At 36.7% G+C, this 27,021-nt stretch overlaps 2 protein-coding genes across 17 annotated transcripts in view; one reads left to right on the forward strand and one right to left on the reverse strand.

The window, feature by feature from the left end:
• Nucleotides 1-5,778, forward strand: part of LOC127433534 (neurobeachin-like) — a 168,147-nt gene extending 162,369 nt beyond the window's left edge. For all 14 annotated transcript variants that reach the window (XM_051685528.1, XM_051685529.1, XM_051685531.1 and 11 more), the window contains 6 exons: nt 293-448; nt 596-766; nt 1,014-1,115; nt 1,863-2,059; nt 2,152-2,303; nt 3,964-5,778. In XM_051685528.1, coding sequence (XP_051541488.1) covers nt 293-448; nt 596-766; nt 1,014-1,115; nt 1,863-2,059; nt 2,152-2,303; nt 3,964-4,054 — 869 coding nt within the window. In that variant the 3' untranslated portion in view covers nt 4,055-5,778. The remainder of the gene's footprint in view (nt 1-292; nt 449-595; nt 767-1,013; nt 1,116-1,862; nt 2,060-2,151; nt 2,304-3,963) is intronic.
• Nucleotides 5,779-7,217: 1,439 nt separating this feature from the next.
• Nucleotides 7,218-27,021, reverse strand: part of LOC127433536 (serine/threonine-protein kinase DCLK1-like) — a 75,481-nt gene continuing 55,677 nt past the window's right edge. For 2 of the 3 annotated variants that reach the window (XM_051685543.1, XM_051685545.1), the window contains 10 exons: nt 19,845-19,929; nt 18,569-18,744; nt 18,277-18,396; nt 17,307-17,453; nt 14,517-14,650; nt 14,250-14,327; nt 13,701-13,797; nt 13,155-13,235; nt 12,695-12,808; nt 7,218-9,020 (listed from right to left, as the gene is read on the reverse strand). In XM_051685543.1, the coding sequence (XP_051541503.1) occupies nt 8,751-9,020; nt 12,695-12,808; nt 13,155-13,235; nt 13,701-13,797; nt 14,250-14,327; nt 14,517-14,650; nt 17,307-17,453; nt 18,277-18,396; nt 18,569-18,744; nt 19,845-19,929 (1,302 nt within the window). In that variant the 3' untranslated portion in view covers nt 7,218-8,750. Of the gene's footprint in view, nt 9,021-10,829; nt 10,904-12,694; nt 12,809-13,154; nt 13,236-13,700; nt 13,798-14,249; nt 14,328-14,516; nt 14,651-17,306; nt 17,454-18,276; nt 18,397-18,568; nt 18,745-19,844; nt 19,930-27,021 lie in introns of all 3 variants that reach the window. The other variant, XM_051685544.1, reaches the window with a different exon arrangement.

The following is a 27,021-nucleotide window of genomic DNA, read 5'->3' on the forward strand; positions in this document are numbered from 1 at the left end:
AAATATGCAGTAGCAAATCATGGTTCATGGCTGTGACATAAACTAAAGACTGTTGGCTATTTAAAAAACAAAACAAAACGGGAATACTGTATGTCCCGCCCCAACATCCTGCTTCAATAGGAAATACATCAACCCAAGATATAATTTCATAAGGCCTTTTAATATTCAATGTGTTTTTCCTAAAATTACTTCTGTTACAGTACTTCTGAGTTTATCGTGAATCTTTTTGGAATCAGAGCTGATATTTTTCTATATTCACACCTGTACTGATGGTCTGAACTTTCTTTTCCAGCAAATAACTCTGGCATTACTAAAAGGCAGATCACAGATTTGGTGGATCAAAGCATTCAGATCAACACGCACTGCTTTGTGGTGACAGCAGACAACCGCTATATCCTGGCATGTGGTTTCTGGGACAAGAGTTTCCGTGTTTACTCTACTGAGACAGGTGCGTGTCTTTTGAGTGGGTGCACAGTTATTTTTCATTGATTTTATGTTATGTATCAAACATAAGATCCTTTCACTGTCTAATACAAAGACGGATTTGAGGAACTCTGTCGAATAGTCAATGTGATGTATGTTTCTTTGCATTAAGGTAAACTCACTCAGATTGTGTTTGGTCACTGGGATGTGGTGACTTGCCTTGCTCGATCTGAGTCCTACATCGGGGGTGATTGCTACATTGTCTCTGGCTCACGAGATGCCACTCTTCTGCTGTGGTACTGGAGCGGACGACACCACATCATTGGAGACAATCCCAACAACAGTGAGCACACAAAAGTGCAATCTTTTTAGCAGTGAAATGAAGTTACTGAACGAGTTACTTACTTTCACTGCTGAACATTGCTTTGATTGACAAATTCTTAGCTTGCATAACAGAATTTTCTGTACATATTTAGCACATTTTTGTTTTAATATGTTAATGTAGTTTTCCTTCAAGTTTTACTGTTAAATTATTACTAAGATTTTCTTGAAAATATTTTGTATTAGAACCTGTCATTCTTTTGTTGTAGGTGATTACCCAGCACCTAGAGCAGTTCTGACGGGTCATGACCATGAAGTGGTGTGTGTGTCAGTGTGTGCCGAACTGGGACTTGTCATCAGTGGGGCCAAAGGTCAGTCTGAGAGGACATGTTTTTCTATTGGGTTGCAAATCAGAAATGTTCTTTTTAGTATTGTAATGGTTTTCATGAGAGATCCTAAACCCTAGATCCCTGTTATTAAACAGGCATTCAAATATAAACATAATGTGTGAACGAGAACATTTTTTTTCGACACAAAAAATAATTTCACTGCTTATTGTTATATTCCAGTATCAGTGTTGAGTGTAATCTAATTACAAAGTAATTAGGTACTTCAATCTTATTACTTTTACAGTCAAAAAGCACTGTGCAATGCATTACATTTTTAATTCTTTTAATCAAATTACAGTTACTGACTTTTACAATTAATTACTTTTAAGTACATTTCTTGGGTTAGACATATTTTTTACATATTTTTCTTTATGCAGAATACGCTCGTCTGTTTGTGTTTCTGTGATAGCTAAAGGGGCATGCACCCCATAACGAGTCATTGTAAGGGAGAAACATATGTGCTAAGTGTATGACTTGTGTACGTCAATGTTCCTGGAGGAATCTGAATTTGTAGAGCGGAAAAACTAAATTTTCTCTGAAAAGAGTTTTGCAATGTAACTTAAAAGTGACGTAATTAGTAATGTAATTACTTTTTGGTTAAGAAATCAGTAAAGTAATCTGAGTACATTTCAGAGAAGTAGTTGGTTATTTGTAGTGGATTTGTTTTTTGAGTAAATTTGCCATCACTGGCCAGAATTTAATTTGTATTGCTTTTGTCTTGTTTTACAGAGGGCCCATGTTTGGTGCACACCATCACAGGTGATTTACTGCGGGCCCTGGAAGGCCCCGAGAACTGTATTCATCCCCGTCTGATCTCTGTGTCAAGTGAGGGCCACTGTATCATCTACTATGAGAGAGGACAGTTCTGTAACTTCAGCATTAATGGAAAATTGCTGGCACAGATGGAGATTAATGACTCCACACGTGTAAGAGGAGACATACATGACATACATTGACACATAAACACATTCACGTAATACACATTCACTGTATTGATCTCATTCTCTTTCTCCACCAGGCCATTCTGTTGAGCAGTGATGGACAGAATCTGGTAACAGGAGGTGATAATGGTGTTGTTGAAGTGTGGCAAGCCTGTGACTTTAAGCAGCTGTATATTTACCCAGGCTGTGATGCAGGCATCAGGGCTATGGACCTGTCTCACGACCAGAGGTAAGCACACTTGAACACATGTTAAGCTATGGTCCTTATATGAGGCAACATTAGTTTCAATCTGACTTGCGTCATAATCTGATCTCATTCCTCATCATTTCTTGTCCTCTCTTCACTGTTCTATAAATAATAAATGAGAAAGATGACTAAATTTAAGATCACTTAAATGAAAATGACATTGTCTTATATTAAAACTTTTACATGATATAGTATACATTATTCAGTTTATTTTAGTCATAGTTTTTGCCTTTTGACGAAAATGTCCTATTAAATGTAGTCAATATTTCATCATGTCATATTCATTCGAGTCCATTTTAATCTGACTAAAATTGCATTTATTTTAAGTCAACAAAAATAAAAATGTAGTTTGCGATAATGTGCAAAATGACAAAAACATGTATCTAACTGTAACAGACCTAATTTGAACCAAAACATTTTTTTCAACTACTTACAATTATTGAAACATGAACCAAACATATTAAAGATTAATGATTAATAAGATTAATATTAAAGATTAAACAAGTTATTCTGCTGTGGATTCAAAAAACCTTTTGTCAACGAATGTTCTCATCTGTAATATACGACTCTCTGAAATACTTGATTTTAATTAGTTAATTATGGCATTATGCATTCAAATATTGTTGTATAATGACCGCTAAACTGTATAAGGAAATGATTTCCTACATAGCTGTTAGTTTTATGTCTCTCGCATCACTCTGAGGTCTCTTTTTTATATTATAAGATTATAAATTCATATCAATATTTCATGTCTATTTATTTATATATAATATGTTGCCATGTAATAAGTACAGTAATGTACTGTCAGCCGGTCATTATCATAATACAAACCCCTTAAAGGGATAGTTCACCCAAAAATAAAATTTCTCTTACAATTTTTCACCCTCATGCCATCCCAGATGTGTATGACTGTCTTTTTAGAAGATTTTTAGAAGAATAGTTCAGCTCTGTAGGTCCACACAATGCAAGTGAATGGTGACCAGAACTTTGAAGGTCCAACAAGCTAATAAAGGCAGCATAAAAGTAATCTGTACTACTCCAGTGGTTAGATCCATGTCTTCTGAAGTGAAATGATAGGTGTGGGTGAAAAACAAATCAATATTTAAGGCCTCAATAATATATTTAATATATTAAGTCCTTTTTACTACGAATCTTCACTATTTACTTTCACATTCTTCTTTTGTTTTTGGCGATTCACATTGTTTGTGCATATCACTACCTACTGGGCAGGGAGGAGAATTTATTGCAAAAAAAGGACTTAAATATTGATCTATTTCTCACCCATACCTATTATATTGCTTCTGAAGACATGTATTTAACCACTGGAGTCTTATGCTGCCTTTACATGCTTTTTGGATCTTCAAAGTTCTGGCCACCATTCACTTGTATTGTATGGAACAACAGAGCTGAGATATTCTTCTAAAAATCTTTTTTTGTGTTCAGCAGAAGAAAGTAAGTCAAACACACCTGGGATGACATGAAGATCAGGAAATTTTTGGGTGAACTATCCCTTTAAGGGTGATATAATGCCTGATGAAGGGGTTTATTTTGCAATAATGACTATCTGAGCATGTATTATCCCTTGCATATATAATTTCATATCTTTAAATATAATATTTTGTATATATATATATATTTTCAGGACTTTGATCACCGGGATGGCGTCAGGCAGCATTGTGGCATTTAACATTGATTTCAATCGATGGCATTATGAACATCAGAACAGATACTGACACAGAACAAAGAGAGCCCACTGTTTAGGGCCACAGTTGAAGCAGTGAGAAGGTCGAGGTCATTTTCTGCTAGACAGTTGATGGTGTCCCTCAGTTCAGGGTGGAGTTAAACCCAGATGAAACCACAAGACATATCTCTAAAGTAACGTAGACCTTTAGGCTTGTCCTTCACTCCCCACTTACTACGATGAGTTGCCTAAAGTCCTTTCGTCTGCAAACATCATACTCGAACAAGACCAGGAGGACAGCTGTACTGGATGGACTGTACTCAAACAGAAGAGGCTTTGAGATAAAACGCTAACAAAACAGATTTGGAGGGGTTTTGAGGGGTCTAGATTGAGACGCAGCCGTGAACTTAATCTCTGTAAATACAAACTGCAGCTTTGCAGTTCTTCACTACAAGGGGATAAAAATCATATTTCCCACTCGTTCTAAATTACGGAAGATCCCATCACCTTTAATTAATGACTTGCTGTAAGATATTGTGTAGTTCCAATGACATGATGATGCTTTCGACAATTATAGATGAAGGCCTGCTGATTTACAGGGAGGAAGTGAACTATCAGACAGGAAACAAGCTTCTCTTTCCTCTTTGTATATTTGGTAATTGTTTTGTCATATATGTAAATATTGTGATGGTTAGGAAAGCCAGGCATGTACGCGTGCCATAAAAAAAACAAAGAGGAGAAAAGGCAACAAAAAAAGAAACCCTCCTTCACTCACACATTTGATTATTGATTAGGAAAACATTTATTAATGTGAAGTTTATTGTATCAAACACTTTGCACCAGTGACATCCCTTAACTTATCAATGTATTGTTTTTGTTTTTTTGTTTTTTTTGGTCTTCAACCATATTTAAGGCCCATTCTCCATTGTATAATTTGTGCATTGATGTTTGTTGTATTTAAATAATTAATATTATAATCATATTTGAGGATTATGTTGTACAACCACAGCCACAGTAAGCAATATCCTTGTAGCCAAGAGTGACTGCAGAAACTCTGTTTAATATGTGGAATAAGAGATATTTGAAATGCATATACTCAAAAACTGAGACCGTTATTTTCATCCTCTTTGGAAAAGCAAAAGTGAGACAAGAGAGTGAAAAGGGTATTTTTCAATCACAGGCGAAACACTGAATATTTCAATGTACTGTAGTTGTTTTACTGCAGAAGTGTAATTAATAGTCAGCTGGGAGTTTAATGTTCAGCAGTGAAATATGAATAAATTATGCAAAGAATGTTTTGATTTGCAATGTCATTGGCCGTGAATGTGAATATACATGAGACAGTGGAGCATACATAACATGCGGTGCTGTCTCCTTGTTGGTGAGTGGTCAGTACTGTATATTTGATTTGATTTGTACATTTGCTAAATATTTTTTTCTTTTGCAAAATGTATCTGATCATGATAATTGCATATAATTATCTTAATTTGTTTTATTTTAAATTTTGTTTGTGGAGAGGAGAGGCTAATTTTATTGGCAGGAAGTAAAGAAAGTATTTTATTTTAATTTAGTAATTTATTTAGATTTAAATGTAATTTTTAAATTCAGTCCCCACCTACGGTCTCATGCATTTGCTGCAACTTGAATAAGCCAGAATCTCACAGGTGTCTCTTAAAAAATGTTTAAATATTAATTCATGCCAATATATTGATCAACAACTGTAAAATAAAATTGTTTCCTTTTTGTCGTATTTACAATAAAACAAGCTAAAACATCTTTTTGAGGTACTTTTTTTATTCTTTGCAATGCTCATGAAGTATGGCAGATCACTTTTGGTGGTTTAAAGCTGAAAAAGGGTTTGTTGCTGATTGTTGATGGTGAATAAAATGTCCTCTTGTTCCTGGTTTCCTCTATTTTTCCTCTAGTGGAAAGTCATGGAAAATAATAGTGGATTTTTTGTTTTTCTGCCAGAGCAAATGGGTAAGCAAAAAAACAAATATTTGCTGTGATCTCCCATTCACCAGTCCTCGATAGAAGTTTACCCTGCAATGGTTTACTTCTGCGATCCAAAACCCAGAAAAAAGGTCTATTTTGAGACATGTCGCATAAACTTTATAGTGACACGAACAGTTCAAATTGTTATTAATTTTTGCTGAATTTTATTCTAATAGCTTTTGAACCATTGAAACATGTTGGCAAAGTCAGCACGCACAAAAAATGAAGTTGTTACCCTTAATTGAATTTAAGAATTTGAAGTTTTTACTAGCAGTTTAATTTAGTTTATTCAGATCAATTAATTTTCATTGACTCAACATAATTCAGTTAAATTAGGTCAAATCAATATACTACAGTAGTTTCAACTCAGCTTCATTAGGTTAGCCGAAACTCAGTTTAATTATGTTCAATTTTCTTATTTTTGGTCCAACATAATTTACGTATTTTATTAATCATTAGTATATGCCAGGTGCACAAAGACAGTGTTGATAACAACTGAATAGAGTTAGGGTCAGTCAACCTAAGCACAAGCGCCAATCTTCACCACAGTGGTAACCCCCAAAACTCCAGCATAACAGACTCTCTTTTTAAATACCATTATAACAGAACATTAAACATTAACAAATCTCCTTTGCTCAAAAATGCATAAAATAACACTTAAATTCAACATTTGTTCAACCCATCCAATCCCAAGCAAAGCATGCTGGGAAATCCCCTGCCCAGTTTCATCAATGCTACAAATAGTATTTCTGTAGTCCCACCTTAAATGGGTTAAGTAAATTTAAATTTTACAAATTTATTTGGATTGGACACAATGAAATCAAGTTTCAAGACAAAATATTCTAGAATTGTGTTTGCTTTAGTTCAATTTAATTAAGTAAATTGAACAACCTGCAAAAATCCTTTTTTCGAGTGCACACCGTAAGGTTTCCTTGGGATGTCCATCTTGGTTTTAGTGATTTACTGGGTGGCTTTTGTTAATAGCTACTGATTTCTATAGGAGAAAATGTTCTTATTATACTTGAAATAAACATGGTTGATGTCTCCCATGTATTGAATCCCAACTGGAAGATGTGTAATCCACCAACCCTAGTCTTTACAGCAGGCAGTTTTTGAACTGAGTGATGTTCACAAGGGATCCTGGACAAGATGAGATTTCAAAAGTGAAATAAAACCAATGGATTGCTTTGGTAAGTTGGCCAAGTTTACGACAACACATCCAGGTTGTAATATGTATTTTTTTAATAAGATAATGTCTCAAATTATAATATGTTCAGAGCCACACTGTATTCCATGCACTAATGAGAGAATACAATGACACAGTAAGCAGGGCTGTGAGGTACTATCTGCACTATACCAAAGACACTCAAACCTAATCTGGCTTCCTGCAACTAATACCACGTCTCCAACACTTGATCTCATTACAAAGCTGTACCACTGAACAAGTGTCCTTCATTTAATGAAATGGAATTAATGGAACTGAATGGTTTGCTGTGAAATCCAAGTTGGCATTTGTATTTTCAAGCGCTGACCCTGTATAAAGGAATGTTACGTATGTCTTTCCCACAATGTGTTTGTGCTTATGTTCATTATACATAAAAACTGTAGAATGGTTAAATGTGACTGTTACATTGTCTAGTTAAGATAAAGAAATATATTGTCAATATCAAAATAATTGAAATTATATTATTTACACTGATTACAAAAAAGGTCCCTATCTCATGTATGAACAAGTTCTGTGTCCAGTACTGTGACCACAAAGGGAAGGTATTTCCAGATATAAATTTATCTCTGAAGAGGTATCAAGAGCTGGGTCAAGTGTTTTCAGTCTGCTTAGAAAAGTTTGGGGAACACTAGTCAGGGATACAGGGTACCAATAACCTTCTGGAACCTAAAAACAATACTGCAATGCAAAGGCAAAATATAGTAACTACACGTTTTGTCAAAATTGAGTTATAACCAAACATTTATACTGTAATCTGTCCTGTAACAGACAGTTTTTAGATTAGGGTTAAGGTTAGAGATAGTTTGGGGTTAGAGTTAGGTTGGGTGAAGGCTAAAAATATATATTTTTAAATATGTACAATCTTCATATACTGTAACACTGCCACATGATCATTCCTAACCGTTTCCCTAAAACACCTTTAAAATATCGAAACTTATATCGTAATCTTTCTTCATCTAAAACAATTCTACCAGTTTGTATTATCTGGAGTAATATAAAACAATGACTTTTTTAATTAAATTAAATCTAAATTTACATTTCTATGATGCTTTATTAGCAATAGAGTATATTTTAACTTAGAATCTATCCTGTGATATATTTGGCTGAGATTCAGAGAAAAGTTAGGGTTAGTTGGGGTTAGGGTTAGAGTGAACAATCAAACAATTCTAAAGCCATTTTTCTTTTTCATTATTCAGATTCTGTGTATGTGTTTGTGTTTTTACAGCAGTTTTCCTTTGTGCAGCCGAATACTGGACCCAGAAAAGTACATTTTAAAGTGCTTCAACAGAAACAGGATATTTAACTTGAATAAAAAAGAAAAATGTATCCATCATGTATAAATAAATGAAAAAGTTATAATGACCATAAATAAGAACCCCCTTTCCTGACATACGGTCATCATTTTCCCTGCACCTTTGTGTGATCCCATTTACAAAATTATTTAGTTCATCAGTCCACTCAGCCGCGTTCCGAATCCTCATAAACCTTCTCCTCATGTAATGCCCTTTCCACTTGCCCCCTTCCCTTTCTAGAAAGGAGAGTAAAGGGAGCGAACAGTCTCCGTGGAGCAGGCAGAAAAGTCTTCAGACTCGGGCGTGGTGGTGGTGGAGGGGCGTGGATCGAGGGTGAGGGCTGGAATGGGAAACCCAGTGGGTGGCTGGGGAAGATCGGGGCACAGATGGGATGCAAAGGCTGGGATGTGGAGGCTACAGGTTGGCTGGGTGGTCCAGGGAGCTGCGCTCACATTCTGGTGGCGTCCTCGTCGGAAAACTTGCCTCTCCTTATCAAGAGCGGTGGTCTGCAGGTAGAAAGGAGGTAACTTTAGTCTTAGTTACAATAGTATAGCATTACAATACATGTGCACAAGTGCAAATTACGAGGGTTAAAAAGATTCACTCTTACAGTACATGTGCAATAAACACCAATCCCAGTGGTTCTCAACTAGTTTTGCTTTAGAACCCAGATTTTACATTTGACATCAAGTGGTAACCCAACACAGTACCAGTAAATAAAAATGTCCTTAAAGGAATAGTTCACCCAAAAATGAAAATTCTCTCATAATTTACTTACCCTCATGCCATCCCAGATGTGTATGACTTTCTTTCTTCTACAGAACACACTGATTTTTAGAAGAATATCTCAGCTCTGTAGATCCATACAATGCAAGTGAATGTTGACTAAAACACTGAAGCTCCAAAAAAGCACATGAAGGCAGCATAAAAGTAATCCATATGACTCCAGTGGTTTAATTCATGTCTACTAAAGTGATCTAATCGATTTGGGAACAGACCAAAATATAACTACTTTTTCACTTTACCTCTTACCATTGCAGTATCTAAGCACAATCATGATTTCAAGCTCGATTACACTTCCTAGTGTCCGACGCATGTGCAGCGCGCTAGATGGCTCTAGGAAGTGTAATCGAGCCTGAAATCATGATCCTCAAGAAGATTGGATGTCAAGACTTATAGTGAAAAAGGAGTTACATTTTTGTCTGTTCTTACCTAAAACCGATTAGATCGCTTCAGAAGACATGGATTATGCCACTGAAGTCTTTTGGATTACTTTTATGGTGCGTTTATGTGCTTTTTGTATCTTCAAAGTTTTGGTCACCATTCAGCTGAAACATACTTCTAAAAATCTTTGTTTGTGTTCTGGAGAAAAAAGAAAGTCATACACATCTGGGATGGCATGAGGGTGAGTAAATGATGAGAGAATTTTCATTTTTGGGTGAATTATTCCTTTAAAATCAATCAATGAAATGTATTAATATTACCACAAACTGCATTGGCCCAACAATATTCAAAATTAATAACATGATAACATGATATAGGCTAAATAGGAAAACAGGGACAAACCTAACTAGTCATATTACCAAAATATTGAGAGTTTGATTGGATGAACACTTTGATGTCAACAAAAGATATGGGAAGTGTTTTCTACTATTTATTGCCTATTGGCTTTTGTATTGCACAACCATTTAGTTGCATCTCATCACTTGCATTTAGCATTGTTTTTCCCTGCTCCCTGCACCCTGTCAGAACAGATCTTTGACCCATTTCAGGGTAATTTCAGGGTCGCAACCTACCAGTTGAGAACCAACAACACACATTTTTTAACAAACTTGAATTCTGTTGATGCTCAGAATTCAGCATGCACCTTAAATTTATATAAATACTGTTAATTGTAAAACAAAATGCTCAGACAATATCAAAGTAAACGACACTGAGGACAAAAGCAGAGCTGGAAGTTATTGCTCCCTATGCAAGATTGGAGATCATGAGAAGCTGTTGAGACAAACAGTGACATCACAGGGCATTGGACACATCCAAGTAACAAAGGGAAATGGAGACAATCCACATTTATTGCCATGATGTTAAAGCAAATCATACACATTCTCACCACCTGGACTGAGACCTTTTATACACATGGGCAAGGCTAAATGACTGCAGATGTACAGCAAGGCCACAGCAGCCATATTTGGATGACTACATAAGTAGGGTTCAAGCAAACATAGCACTGGCAGGGCGCAGACTCTCATTGAGGGTTCAACAAGACATGTTTAACAGGGACTGGCTGGCATGCTAAAGTGGACACGTGGCGTTACCTTATCCAAAACATGCCCGGGTTCTGATAGAAATCCAAGGACCCTGATCTCTGGATGGAAAAGTCATGGTCGAGCTAAGCGAAGAGAAATCAGTGCAGCTCATTGGACAACATTCAGATAACGTTATAGAATCACTCAAATCACAGCTCTGACTGAGGAGCTGTAGTACACAAAGCATGTTAGTTAAGTGGATTACATTTTAAAAGAATTTGAGAGTTAATAGTGTTTGTTCCCACAGAGTAAACTAGTATCTGGTACTTGGCCACGGGCAGCATGACACATTTAGATTCAGTTGTATCTTTGATGTAAACTGATGGTTTTTAAGCTTTTCTCAGCCACTTATTTGGGTTCTTCCTACCAACACTACAACAAAAGTAGAGACTTACTCTCCCTCCATTGATAGTTATTATATTATACTGAGCTGGTGTTTTAAAGCAGGGATTTTTTTAACCTGAACCCATATGTCCTCATACTGTACATATGGGACCTCCAGTGATCCCTGAGGAGTCTGATGTTGAAACCCAGCTTCCGTGGTTGGACCAAATGAATGTTGAAAGAGACCCCTGATTTTAAAGTCTATTCTCTGTTTGGAGTTTTCAATATTCACAAAGCAAATTTACAGGATAAGAGACTTCCTCTACTCTTTAACCCTTATATCGTGTTCCCGTCAAAACTGACCGATTAATAAAACATTTTAAAAAATTAAAACTGTAGTTTATTTTCAGTTGGAATAAAATTCCATGACTTTGTCCTTAACACAATCTTCATAAAATGTTATTGGTTTTATTTCACTTTGTTCCACCTGTGGTGTTCCCAGTCAAAAGTGACCGGCCATTGCAAATGAATGGATTAGACTACAAAATACAGAAATATTAAGTGTTCAGGAGCATCCCAATCCTTTAGATGAGCACATATGTGGATGTGTGTTTGCACACACAAAGTCCTCAGACATGTGCACATACACACACACACACACACACACACACACACACACACACAACGTGTGTTGAGCACTTTCTTGCGCATTGTCTTTCCATGTACACTCTTTGAGGAATATTTCAAGATCTACTTATCATATTGTGAATCATATTTGTATCGAGATAGTCTGCTGTAAGTTATGGTATGTCTATGTTATATGTATATTTTAGGACATAATGAGGAAAAACGTGACAAAAAGTCACTCCTGTTTATTGTATTTATGTGTGTCAGTGGGAATTTCATACACTAAAACTCACTGTAGTTTGGCCTCTGAGTGAAACAAATTTGCTTTGCATTACATTTTACTAACTGAGACCTTTCCAACGATATATAACACATGGCTCTCTAATCTTTTTGTTGTGATAACAACATTATTTAAGAATTGGTAGCATCAGCTATATGCATTGTAAATTCCAGATTGAAGGCTTTTAAATGACACCTCCTTTGTTTAGATGAAGCAAATGATTATTAATTTATTACATAATTATTATTATTAATAATTATTTTATTATTAATTATTACCCCCACTATCCCGGTATAAGCTCAGTTCAATGAATCCTTCTATCAATAAAACTATATATTTTTAAAATACGCTAAACAAAAGAAGTACAAAACCTGTCATAATTACTAAAAAAGAAGTTGGCAAAAGGATCTAATGCAACATCTTGTGATAATATATGCAGTATGACAGATTTATTAACAATCTTATTGAGCCGGTCATTTTTGACCTGGAACACAAAAGTCGTTAGCACAAACAAGCATAACTCAAGGATTAATCTTATAATCAAAACTAAAGTAAATGCTACTATGACTACCTATACTGACTTAGACTCTGATAATTGCCAGTTAACTTTAGGCATGAGACCTGTGTCTGTGTGTGGGCTTACCGTCATGACAGACACTCCTGGAGTGTTGTTGCTGGGCTTGGGTCCAGTGTTAAAGTGCTTCTTTATCTTTCCTGCCACTGACAGCTGGTGCTCATTTTCCGACAGACCATCATTCTGAAACAACCATTAAAAAAAACAGATTAGTTTCAAAACAAGAGGAAATAAATTATTACAATTATAAGGTAATTCAACTGTCAGTCTCATTTATCATTCAGAAATAAAGACTATAACAATATTATGCATTTGGATTTCTTTTTCATTTGTTTTACTATTGAGATCTGATTTAATTGAATAAATAAACAGTCATGAAGAGGAAATGCTTGGTGTTTACCATCTGGAACATAAAGAGTCCCACAGGAGTCTAGTTATGGACACCCGCATGCACAGTCTGCTACTCCCTTCAATGTGTATTTAAACGTGTTAATGACTGAATGTGACTTTACGAACTTGAATTACTCACAGTAACCCAGGGATGATCCAAAACCTGCAGTGCTGTGTATCTCTGATCCACTTCCACTTGCAGCATAGACACTATCAGCTCCTGAGGAAACACACGGGACAGAGAGAGTTAGTGCCGACACTACTGTCAATACAAGAGCCTATAAACTGTCTTATAAATGGTGTGATCACAGGCCGTGAGACATGCATATCATTTGCATGATATACTTTTTTTCGGTAAATGAAAAATAATTTTATAATGATATAAATATTTATAATGAATATGATTTATTATAATGACAATAAATATGCATGTCTAGTATGAGACATATGACCTTGAAATTATAAATACAATGACAACATTAAAAATACAAATACTTTTTTAAAAAAAATTATTTGATTTTTAATTAAAATTAAAAACAAAAATGGCTCAGTTTGAATATTACATTTATGGTTATTTAATTAAAAAATTGATTTCTTTAAGTTAAAAAGTAAGGACGTTATCTTAAAAAATTATGAGAATTATTTTTTCTTAAACCCACTGGAATTTCAAGCATATTTCACTTACTTTGGCAGAATCCGATACATTATCCCAGTATGGCAGAGGGAAGTCTAACTGGCCCAGCAGAATCTGGTCAAAAAGAGCTTCCTGATCTTCAATGCTCCTGAAATACAGAGTGCAATGTCATATACACGTCAACAGGGGGAGCTTATTTCACTTATTTTCATCATGGGTAGTACTTCATATAGCCACAGAGTGGAGTCCTAGCTTCTTATATAACCTTAGATTTGTGTTACAGCACTGATTACATTACATCACAATCTGCAGTACATACCCAGCTATAATGTATTTCAGAAAGAATCTAGAATGACTTTAACAAGTGTGCCATTTGTCTTCTAAAAAAAAAAAAAATAAATAAATAAAAATAAAAATTTTAATTGATGGTGATTTCAGACTGTTTTAAAACAATTTTGAAAGTCTAGGCTAGATAATATTTTTGGTACTTCATTGCATAAACATAAAACAACTAAAATAAATGGTTATCTCACATATCTCCAAGTAACTCATTAAAAGCACAGAGACATTTGGAATTTCTCTCACGGACACTGAACTAACCCACGAAATGGAGGAAATCCACAAAGGAGAATATATGTGATGACTCCAGCAGCCCAGATGTCAACCTTAAGGCCATACCTACAGTAAAGCAAACCAAAGGGTGTCTCAGATAAAAACTACACATGTAGCTGTTATAATAGCAATGTAAATTGCATAACAATGGCATGTGCAGTTTAATTATAACTTATAATAATATAATCATAATGTATATCATAACAGCATGCTTTATAACAATATATGAGTCCATGAATGTGTTAAAATATTCACCCGGTCTCTGCAATAATTTCAGGTGCTACATATGTGGGTGTTCCACAGACAGTATACAGGGGTCCGTCTACCATGGTGGCCAAGCCAAAGTCACCCAATTTCAAGGATTTGCTTCCATCCTGATGTTCATACACCTGTGAATCAATGAAAATACTGATATTAGAGCTGGGTCCCAAAAACATAATATAAAAACTGAGATTCTTCAAAGTACTCTATAGAATTTACATATCTGGCACCTTTCCCAAGGTGAGCAATTTATGCAGATTAGTGTCAAAAATATGCACTTGCGTAAAAGAAATGCATTTTGCATTTAAAGTGTTTACCCTAAATTCTACTGAACTAAAAATGATTTGCATACAAGTATGAATCCATCCATGGCTGGCTTTGTGTTTGTGATTACAAAATGTAAGCAATGCATTTTGAAAGTGCCTGCACTGCAAGGTAACGCTGCATTTGACATGCATGCTTCCAGCCACAAGTGATTATCTTTAACATACTGAGAGTGAGTGAGAGCGACTGTGAGCCAGCAGACAGTTCGCACTGGTTCACTGTTTGCTGGAGTGCACTGCAGTGGAGCTGATTGCATTTTACAAGGACAGGATGTGGATGTCATAGTCTTATCCACAGTTGGTGGGCAACACATTTTGAATCTAAAAAATATGCGTCTCATCTGGTCCTCTTTTCTAAGTTTATAGGAAGTTCAGGCTTCAATACAAGTTAAGCTCTATCAACAGCATTTGCGGCATAATATCGATTACCACAGAAAATTATTTTTGTAAATGATAATGAAATCTATTTTCACAACAAACTAACAATTCAAATGTTTCATTCATTAATCTTTTGAATCAGACTAATAGAAGCAGGGTTAGTTTATGAGCCATACATCACTGATTCATTATGATGTCTGGTACAAGGTTCATTTGGGAACAACCTCAGAGAACAGTACAGTCTGTGAACTGTCAATGTGTGAGTCACATCGCACTTCTTCCCTGTACAAGTGATATCACACATATACAGTCAGTTAGTAGGAGGCTGGTCTAGACTCAGTCAAAGAGCTCAAAGCAAACATCTCTCTATCTCCAAACTCACACACATCTAGCTCCAGCCCACAAGACCTATGAGGTGCATCTTTTCATCTTCTCTACACATAAACACACAGGAACACACATGTGTGTGGAGGCAGACTGCCTGCTAGTAGTCAAATACCATCAGCTTTAGGATGTGATAATTTGTTGCTGATGTAACAGTGTCACATTAGATGATAACATGGAGTATGTGCACTGTAAGCCATTCTCAGAAGTACATTTTGATGAATGATAAATGAAATAAGAAAGGACAGGAATGAAGGAAGGAAGCAAGGAAAGAAGGAAGGAAGGGAAGAAGAACAGAAGAAAAGGAAAGGAAAGGAATAAGAAAGGAAAGAATGAATGAAGAAAAAATGGAGGGAATGATGTAAGCAAGTAAGGAAGGAAGGAAGGAAGGAAAGAAGGAAGGAAGGAAGGAAAGAAAACATTGAAAGGAAAGGAAGAAGGAAGGAAGGAAGTAAATTATGGAAGGAAGGAAGTATGGAAGGGGATGGAATGGAAAGTACAGGAAAAGAAAGGACAGGACAGGAAAGAAAAGGGAAGGAAAGGATTGAAGAAAAAATGGAGGGAAGGAAGGAAGGAAGGAAGGAAGGAAAAGAAAACCAAAAGGAAAAAGGGAGGAAGTCAAGGAAGGAATGAAGGAAGAGAAGAAGGAAGGAAGTAAAAGAAGGAATAAAGGAAGGAAGAGAACAAGGAAAGGAAAGAAAGGAAAGGACAAAGGAAGAAGGAATGGAGGAAGGAAGGAAGGCAGGAAGGAAGGAATAAAAGGAATGAAAGAAGCAAGGAAGGAAGCAAGGAAGGAAAGAAAGAAAGAAAGAAAGAAAGAAAGAAAGAAAGAAGGATGGAAAGTAGAAAGAAAATAAGGAAAAGAAAGTGAAGCAAGGAAAGGTAAGGTAAGGAAAAGAGGAAGGAAGGAAAGAAAAGGAAAAGAGGAAGGAAGAAAGGAAGCATGGAAGGAATGGAGGAAAGAAGGAAGGAGGGATTGAAGGAACGAAGAGAACAAGGAAAGGAAAAGAAAGAGAAGGAAGGAATAAAAGGAAGGAAGGAAGGAAGGAAGGAAGGAAGGAAGAAGGGAAGGAAGAGAACAAGGAAAAGAAAAGAAAGGGAACGAAGGAAAGGAAAGGAAATGAAAGGAAAAGAGGAAGGAAGGAATGGAGGAAAGAAGGAAGGAAGGATTGAAGGAAGGAAGGAAGGAATAAAAGGAAGGAAGGAAGGAAGGAAGGAAGGAAGAAGGAAGGAACAGAGAAAAAGGAAAAGAAAAGGGAAGGAAGGAAGGAATGTAGGAAAGAAGGAAGGAAGGACTGAAGGAAGGACTGAAGGAATAAAAGGAAGGAAGGAAGAGAACAAGGAAAAGAAAAGAAAAGAAAGGGAAAGAAGGAATGAATGAAGGAAGAAGAGAAAGATGGAAGGAAGGAATAAAAGGAATGAAGGAAGAGAACAAGGAAAGGAAAAGAAAAGGAAAGAAGGAAAAAAGGAATAAGGAACAAAGAAGGAAGAGAACAAGGAAAGGAAAAGAAAAGAAAAGAAAGGGAAGGAAGACAACAAGGAAAGGAAAACAAAAGAAAAGAAAGGGAGGGAAGGAAGGAAGGAAGAAGGAAGCAAGGAAGGAAGAAAAAAAAAGTATGATTGTAGAAATAGGAAAGAAGCATTATATAGGTCATGAAGTAAGACATTTTTCAGGATGCAAAAAAGGTTGACATCTTACCAAAAGGTTCTCTGGCTTAATGTCTCGATGGACGATGTTAAGGCTGTGTAAATATTTGATCGCATTGGCCAGGTTGTACAGCATGCCACTGGCATCTCGCTCAGTGTATCTGTTGGCGGAGGTGATGGCATCAAATAGATCTCCTCCCTGTGGACCAACAAGAGTCATCAATGTGGTTAGCAGTAAGGCAGAGACATGTAACTTAACAAGCCACATGATTTGAGGCTTTATTTGGGGCTTTTTCAAATCAGTAAACCAACTGTGAAGAGGAGGAGGGTGGGACCATCACTATAATGAGAGACAGGTGATAGAGGTAATTACGGCCCAGGTGACAAACCTTACTGCTCTCCCTCTCCCGCAGACCAACACATGACCACGCCCCCCCATGCCACACCAACATATGTGTAATAACAATAGGGATGCTTGCCTTACCAAGCACCACACATTTTAAGTAAGGTCTGTGGATGGAACCAGTGTTGGAATTTCACTGCAGGCAAAGGTGTGTTTAAACACAGGCAGCCACAAGGTTATCACTAACCACCTCACAAGACTTTTCATGAAGCCAGGCTGTTGATACATAGCTAGCGGATAGTTCATGGTGGCCTGGTTTGCTGTTCATATGGCAGAAGTCGAAATCCCCTCAAAGAGTTGAGTAAGTAGAACAGCAGCTTAAAATAACACTTGGTTCAACAGAACCAGCACAACTGCACAGGGCAGACATTAAATGGACCCACCAAGTGCTAAAATCCATCCAGATCCCTGCACATTCCCTTCACAAGACGTAGAAAACCAACTGGGACTGATTATGCCTTTGAGAGCGTGTTATGTGACACGGAATAGCTGATATTTATTTGGAATTTACAGTTTTTCCTAAACCTGCAATCTACGATTCTCACCTCTGGTTTGAACAGATGCAATAAAATTAAACATACTAGCAAATTACAGCATATGTTAATTGTATGTTGCAAACCTTGACAAGCTCCATGACCAGGTAAAGTTCACTGTATGTGTCCATCTCCTCAATTAACAGCACAATGTTTGGGTGTTTCACTCTTCTTAGGATAGCCACCTCATTCTGTATCATATGTTCCTGTGTTGGACAAAAGATCAGAATAAAAAATATACAGTACATTATATAAGTCTCAATTTAATTTTACCACCGGGGGAGATCAGCTAGACCATCTTAAACCATTTAAAAACAGCACTGCTTTAAGCAGTTTTTTACAGAAGGTATACAGTATCATGATGCTTTCCCAACTCACCTTCCCCCTGCATTTGCCTTTGTTGATGATCTTCAGAGCGTATGCTCTGCCAGTGGAGTGCTCCACACACTCATGGACTACTGCAAAGTTCCCATCTCCAATCATTCTACCAACTTTGTACCGATCTGAAATGGAGCTTGGAACTGTTGGTATCGGCGTCTCCTCCACAGGCTCGGCTGGATAAAGGCAGAAAATTTGAGCAAGGTTGAGTGGAATTCATTCACAATTGGATTTTAAGACTGAATATCTGTAGGCAGTGAAAGAATTCGATTCTTGACCAGCATATCTAGTCTAAGAATCTCTTTGAATAAAGCAAAAAAAAAAAAAAGAAAAAAAAAAATGCCAAAGAAAACAGCAGCATGATGGATTCTTTGATTAATGTATTACAGTCAGCTGTGCCTGTGTGTACACACTGAAGTAGGTATTGGTGTACATAATGAACATCTATGCAATGCCAATGAAGTGTTTCTTTTTGTCCTCCATTGCAGACATATAGTATTCTGATGAAAGATCTTCCTGTGAAGACACTGAGCAACTATATAGATTCTTTGATTAGTTAAGAGCCTTCATATAAATAAATTCATCAGCTTTCCATAATAGCGTAAGGTCATTCTGTTCTTGAAATGTTGTCAGACACAATCGTAGACCCAGACAGTTTGAACGGAATAAGTTTGAATACACTCATAGTGGATGGTTTTAGAAGTGATTTGGAAGTGTCTGACTGTCCCGCAAGAAACAGCTTAGACCAGCTTATAGTGATTGTGCTGATCTTAACTGGCCATCAAGATGGTTTCCACTGAGTTTTGATAGTTTTAAAGTGGTTTTGGTCAAATGGTCAAGTTGGGAGACCAGCTGGCCGACCAGCTAATCCAGTTGAACACCAGAGATGTTCCTCTTGGAGACATGTTCCTCATCCTGCTGAAAAAAATATCTTAAACCAGCTTAAAGTGGTTTGCTGTTCTTAGCTGGTCTCTCAGCCTGGTCACGCTGGTTTGTTTTGCTGGTTTTAGAGGAATTTTGGGCACTTGTCAGCTGGTCAGGCAGGAAGACCAGCTAAACCACCTGATAACCAACTTGGCCAAGCTTGGAGACCAGCTAGACCACTGTAAAACCAGCAAAATATTGTAGGGTTGTTTAGGCTGTTTTTTTTTTTTTGTTGTTGTTGTTGATGATGTTGTTGTTGTTGTTTTAACCAGGGTGTGAGAACATCTCTCCATAAATCATAGGATAAAACATGAGGGCTCTCTGACTGATAATCTCCTGGCTGATCTCTTACCATCACTCACGGGCCCATCCTCCTCATCCATACTGCAGACTTTGGTAGAGGCCAGCGAGAGAGAGGAACCACTGTGTTGGGATCCCTGTGAGGAACAGATGGTTCAATTAAATTAGACTATATCAGTTTTATAGCAATACATGGCTTGTGAGCAGTGTTCAATTTGAGGGGTGGCTGCGGGGGTCAAGGACCCCAATAAGACTAAGACTTTTTTTAATTATTGCCGTCACAACGCAACATGCACAATGCATACACAATGCATCTCATCCATGGTGGCCACTTTTAAAATTTCAAAAAAACCATCAGAGTCAGAGTCATGTGTCTGAAATAATTATTCAGTTCAATCTGGGTTGACAGTCAAGTGTTTTTGCGGCTACTGGCTTTTTTCTGCAGGACTCACTGCTCTTTTCTCCCTCACCACGATATGGTGAGGCAACAATTAAATTATTTCAAGCTCAGCTGAATCAGATAAACTATGTTTGTGATTTTGCCTTGTCGTTTTGTTAGAGAAACCCAGTAGAAAGAGAAATGCTATAATTGTGTGAAAAAATGGCTCACAATTTGCGATTAACCTCGTGCCAACCTGCGGACACATGCGTGGATGTTGTATTTAGGCTTTGCAACATGCAATGCATAATTTAAATTCATTTAAACCAACTGTTCTCAGTACAGAAGACTCTGGGCTGTCAGTAAAGGGATAAACTTTCGACATACGGAGCCATGTGCAAAAACAACATGCCGCTGATCACAGCGGAGTTTGTCTTTAGGAGAAAAGCCAACAAAACTACATCTGGTAAGAAACTTAATTAAGTTTTTACATTGAAACCTGTTTGTGTCAAAAGATTCAAGAGTCTCTAGATTTATCACAAAATGCTGTGCTGCTGTACACTAATGTGTACTTTGGCAAATTTTTTCCTTAGAAATCCTATATTTACTGTATTTACTGGTTCATCCAAAAACTGATAAAATGGAAAAAATCCCACACACTATCCTGGCTTGCAAAGAGTATCAAAATTTATTCAGCAACATTTCGGTCACTCGACCTTCATCAGGCATTTATAAACAGAGTGCAACAGCACCAAATTTAAAATATGTCATGACAAATCAACACATCTGATGACCATGACATCACAGCCAATGACAATCAATGTTCAGTGTTAAGATGCCACCATGAGGAGGCAACATTGAATTGATTTTACAGAGATGTGAGATTTATTGGATCTACACACTTCAAACCTTATCACCGATGGGACTTATAGATAACGTTTTTTCCATGTATATGTGTGTATTTGTGTGTATGTATATGTATATGTATATATGTGTATGTATGTGTATGTATGTGTATGTATGTATATGTATATATGTCACAATGGTAATCAGTACATAGATTCATAATTTATAATATATCATTTTATTTTAACATTGTTAAACATTGTGGCAGTGACTGGATGATGCTGGCCATTACTCAAAATTAATAATGCTAATTTCTCATGTAATGTCTGTAAAGTCTCAAAAACATAATTTACCAACACTCCTGGAAACATGATAAACAATTTGATTAAAAAAATAAAAAAAAACTTTATATAGCTTGTTATTATTTCAAATTTCACAACTTAGTGAACTTAGCTGTCCACTTATGTTGCCATCAATTTTTAGGAAAGCTATTTGCTTAGAAAAAATAAATGCTAGCTTCATAAAATGTGTGTGTGTGGGGGGGGGGGGAGTGTTCTCCAAAAACTATCGACAAGCACAACTACAAAAACAATCTGCTGAAAAAAAAAAAAAAGAAAAAAAAAACTTAAACCAGCCTAAGATATTTGGATGGTCATATCTGGTTTAAGATAGACAAGTTAGCTAGTCTCCTAACCTGCCCAAACTGGTACTGAGCTGATTTAGCTCGTCTGCCAGCTGGACTCACAGTCTGACCAGTTGACAAGTGCCCAAAACCCCTCTAACACCAGCAAAAGAGCAACCTGACTAGGCTGGGAGCCCAGCTAAGGCAGTTTAGGCTGGTTTAAGCTGTTTTTCCCCAGAATGGTAGCAGTACATGTCCCGTTTGTATGGGAAAATTTACTCTAAAAACTACAGACAACCACCTAACTACAAAAATATAAAAACTGAGAAGTCCCTCTCTGAGGTACTCTATCTTTCTCTTCCTGTGCTTGATATCCTTAACTGCCCCCTGCATTTTTCCCCTAAGGATTGCACACTTGAGACAAAATCCTCATTTTCACTTTTAAACACAGACAGTTAGCGCTTTGGTGTTTCTTTGCCGGTTTCCATGGCAGCAGCAGCAGCAAGTGTGAGCAGATTTACTGCCTGTGCTGTAAATTGGTTTTCTCTCCCAGCTGCCGGCAGTCAGGGTGCAGGGACCCTTTCAGGTCTGCGCAGAGATTAATTGGAATAATGTCTCCAAGAGCACTGTGCACACCCGACTGCCAGGAGAACTTGCCAGGATTTGATTGGACGGTAGTGGTGTACGAGAGTGGCCCGGTCACACCTCAGAGGAACGACACAAACAAACAACACGAACAAAGCGCAAATCTACCGAGACAAACCAGTGAGTGGGTCAGCTTTCCAGCATGCACTGTTTGATAATCTCAGTTTGAAGGGATTCGTAAGTGTCGAGCAAGGTAGTGCTGTTTAAGTGTAATCAGAAATAGTTCTAAAGGAAGTGTGTGTTTGTAAGTGTGTGTTGCCACATCCTTTTCTATTTCATTCAGATCACAGTTTGTCCTAGTGGTATCAAAACTCTTGTTACCATGGAAACTGTTGGAGCATTAGAGTGTGCGGCACTAATAATATTTTCCCTCTGCGAGACAGGAAGCAGCTGGAGACAAGCCCATAAAAGGCATCTTCCTGTTTTCTGGCTGAATGCTAGCTAGGTCATATCACTTGTGCAAAAATGTTGAATATTTGTGCTTTTCTCAGGACCAATAGCAAACAGAATCTGTCCGTTAAGGACACCATAAAGGAAAAACATGATGTTATGGCCACAAAATATGATTTACCACCCATTTAATTTCGAAGAATCGAGTGATCAATATTGCATCATGCTAATCTATGTGAAATGCCATGTTGTGTACGGGAGCCAGCAGGTACGTGATAGCTTTATGGTATGTGCAAACCTCACTCCCCTGGCCTCAAGAAGTGCACTAGCGACTAACACTAGAGGCTGTAGCCTTTAGCCTCCTCCTAAGCATGCCCGAAACGCCGGTTCGAATCCCGCTCGGAGTGGGTTGAGCAGGACCGGTTACATTGCATAACAGTCTGTTATTCAGCATTTGTGTAATATGATTCTGATAACACTGGTTAACCTCAATAATGTCTTACATTTTAGTGCCACAGTAACACATCAAATCATTCTGTATAAATGAAACAAATAACATGTTAACTTAAAAAACAAGTGTCAAATTAATGCTTTTTTAATATCACAGACACTCTTATCAAAAACATATTATTTGTCTGGGTTGATTTAGTTTTGTGGAGATGTTGAAGCCATGGGAAAATTTAATCTAATGTTTTCTTCTTGGCATATGGACACAAACTGCTCTCTGCCATTTTGGGGAACAGCTGTAGAGCTGTTAAACCTCTTAGCGGCAACTTCATTAAGACCAACAAAATTATTTCTCATAAGAGTCACTTCAGGATACATCGTAATTATATAACTATAATCTAACTCTGTGACCAATTGCATTAATTTGTTTTTGGAATGCATGCGCTGTCATTACCACTAATGACTGCACATAAAAAATTCATTTGTCTGTTTTTGCATCGGCGATGTCTGAGATAAATAAAATGTGACTAAAGGAACTCCAAGCAAAACCAGAGTTTTATTCTGACCCAAATAAACAGAAAATGACCCCAATGATTACAAAAAGAAGGACGAGAAAATATCTACAAACACCAAGTCGAGCTCATACTAAGATAAAGAGACTTACAATTTAATGTATTTAGCATCCTCAATCATACATTTGATGGAATGGTTTCATGACATGCTGTTATCGTTTTAACTGGAAAATAAACACAAATATATACAGACAGCACATACAAAATAATGACAAGAAAATGGCATTATCGCTTCTCTTTCTAAATGCAAAATACATCTAAAAAAAAAAAAGTATTATGACTAAGAAACAAAACTAATAAAAACATAATAACTACATGACTGACACAATGGATTCAAAGCAAAGAAGAAATACTGGACAATGTAATTGACCAAAGTCAAAAACAAAAACAATGACAACCAAAGGAACACAAGAGGACACTGAAAAAGTAAAGAGAGAGAAGAATCTTTCCATGGTATGGACAGATGAAAACAGTTTCTATTCAATATATGAGCAGTTAACTTTTCAAATCTTAAATGAAAAGTGTGCCCAAAAATGACAATTTTGTCATAATTTACTCACTCTCAATAGTTTTGATGTCAATGCAAGAACCAATGACTTTTCGGCAATGACAATGAGGTTTCAGAGCTACAGATGGGAATATTTTTAAGCGAATAGCAATTTATTTTTTTTCCAACACAAAGCTATCGTAAAGCTTCAGAACACTTCAAATATAGGACATGATTATGGTTCTTTTTTTTTTTGGTCATTTTTGGAGTTTGACAGCACAAGTCTTCATTCCTTTCATTGTATGTAAAAGAGCTGAGGTAACATTCTGCAAAATCACTCTTTTTATGTTCCACGGAAAAGAGAAAAATCATATGAGCCTGGAACCACATGAGAGTGAGTAAATTATTTTTTTTGGTGAACTATCATGATTTTGCTCATGATGGAGAAACACAGAAACACAAATAAATGCTAGAAGCCTATATACAGTTTATGCAAACACAAGGATTGCAAATATTTAGAAAACAACAAATCCAACTTTCTTTTAAACACCCATGTGCAATGATATCACAAACTGAAATGCTAATTTCTGAATCAGTGCTCATGAAATTATTGACACACATGCACACATACACACACAATGTAATTTAAGCCCACAAAAAAGGAAACAATACTGGTGTAAAAAGCCCAATGGAAAATATGAAGAGCATGCAACCCAACAGACAGTTTGAGGGGGCACAATTTGATGGAAATGATGAAGAGTGTGTTTATGAACAGAGACAGACATGATGTTGAAAAGTGATGAACTTACTTTACATACCACACAACATGCAAAAAACACACCATACCTGTTTAGCCAAGAAAGTAAAAACAGAATGAAAATTATTTCCAAGCTCACAACTCCATCAAATAACAAAAAGGAAGATCTATCCTCTACCAAATGTCTAAGTAACCTATCTGGCTCCAAAAAAAAAAAAAAAGCATTTAATCAGATTAAGATGGATTATGCTTTGTGGGAGGTCTAAACATTTCCATATCAGATGTTTAGTTGCCCTTTTTACACAGATTAAAAATGTATTTGTCGCCATAACATTAAATGTGTATGTGTTCCATATTCAACCCCAGAGGAACAGAGGGGTTATGGAAAGAAAGAGGGGATATGCCTCAGGACGCAGAGGCTGCACACACACTTCCAGTATAGAGCCTGCACTCGTGTAGCTCATTTCTAAAAGTGGGTCATGCATTGCACATGTAAGGATGCACAGCCTGGGCTTGAGTGGTAAAGCTAATTAATAATAAATTAGAAATAATAATTAGTGTTTAAATCATTCTGTTTTTAAGTGAATGAATAAATGCAATTTTAAAATTGTAACATCAACTCGAGAGATATCTGGAATTTCTTTACATCAGAGGTGCTTTATAAAAGATTATGCAAGACGGTCTTTGGAATTTATATATGATCTTGCTAGCGGAATACTGCCGTAATCAAACAAGCTCTAATATACGATAAAAAAAACATATGCAATGTTAAATCAGCAATGTATAACACACCGAAAACAAAAACGAACTAGCCACAAAACTGCAATAACAACATAATAATGGCATTCGGAGTCTCATGTAAATTCATAATCTGGATAAAGAATTTGCCTGCTTCTCTATAGACATTTTGAGAGAAAATATTCAGTTATTTTGCATTTGTATCATATTTATGTTAATGTTTTTGCCTTCCGTCTTCATTCACAGAACTCCACTGGGGAGGTATTAAAAGTGTGACCCACTTATGCAAGAGATGGTTGTAAAAAACACTGAGAAGCGTCTCTGCTTTGGACAGATCTCAATGTCCCAAATTCTCAGCCGAGAGCAAAGCCATCAGAATCAAATCACTGTGAGATCTTCAACTTCAAGTGTTTAGGCAGCTGCATGAGATAAGAGAAATATATAAAATAAATTTTTCCTGGTGTGTGGAGGGTGAAGACAAAATGCTCAGCGTTTATGTCTCCCAAGCCAGAACGCAAATTGAATCAGTTTTAGAGTCATTAAAAGTAGCCCTCTTCCACAAGAGGAAATTTAGAGCAGTTTAGCAACTTATAATGCAATCTAGAACGATTTAGAATGTATCTAAACTAAAAAAGCAGTAAGTAAAGGGACTATTGATGGAATAGATAAAGTCTGGATAAAAGCATCTGCCACATGCATAAATGTAAATGTAATGCTTGCTTATGAGATTGCACCATATGAGCTCATTTGAGGTCAGAATAAAACTCCAATTTGGTGGTGCCCTACAGTATCTGATTAATCTATACTGGGTCAATATCAGCATGTGATTTCGCTGGCTTTAAAACAGCACTTTAGCTGTCCACATCTGTATCCGTAGTGCCCCGAAAGTCAAGCTCAACATTTGGAATGGAGTGCAACATCTACAGACTGAAAGCTGTAGTAGTGCATATGTTTATGATTAATCTGTCTCCCATTTTCTCTCTTCCTCTTTCATTCTTTTTCATAAGTTCTCCATGACTTAAAGGAATAGTTCACCCAAAAATAATAATTCTCTTATAATTTTTTTCCCCTTATGCCATCTCAAACTCATATAACTTTCTTACTTCTGCTGAACACAAACAAAGATATTATGATGGAGATATGAAGTGTTTTTGTCCTTACAATGCCAGTCAATGGGGTCCAACACTTCCAAGCATCAAAAAGGACATAAAGGCAGCATAAAGGTAATGAATACAACTTCAGTGGTTTAATCCATGTCTTCTGAAGCAATATAAACTTTTTTCTGGTGAGAACAGACCTAAATGTAACTCCTTTTTCACTATAAATCTTGACATTGCAGTCTGCTG

The sequence above is a fragment of the Myxocyprinus asiaticus genome, chromosome 43 (genome assembly GCF_019703515.2).
Source record: "Myxocyprinus asiaticus isolate MX2 ecotype Aquarium Trade chromosome 43, UBuf_Myxa_2, whole genome shotgun sequence".
Taxonomy (NCBI): domain Eukaryota; kingdom Metazoa; phylum Chordata; class Actinopteri; order Cypriniformes; family Catostomidae; genus Myxocyprinus; species Myxocyprinus asiaticus.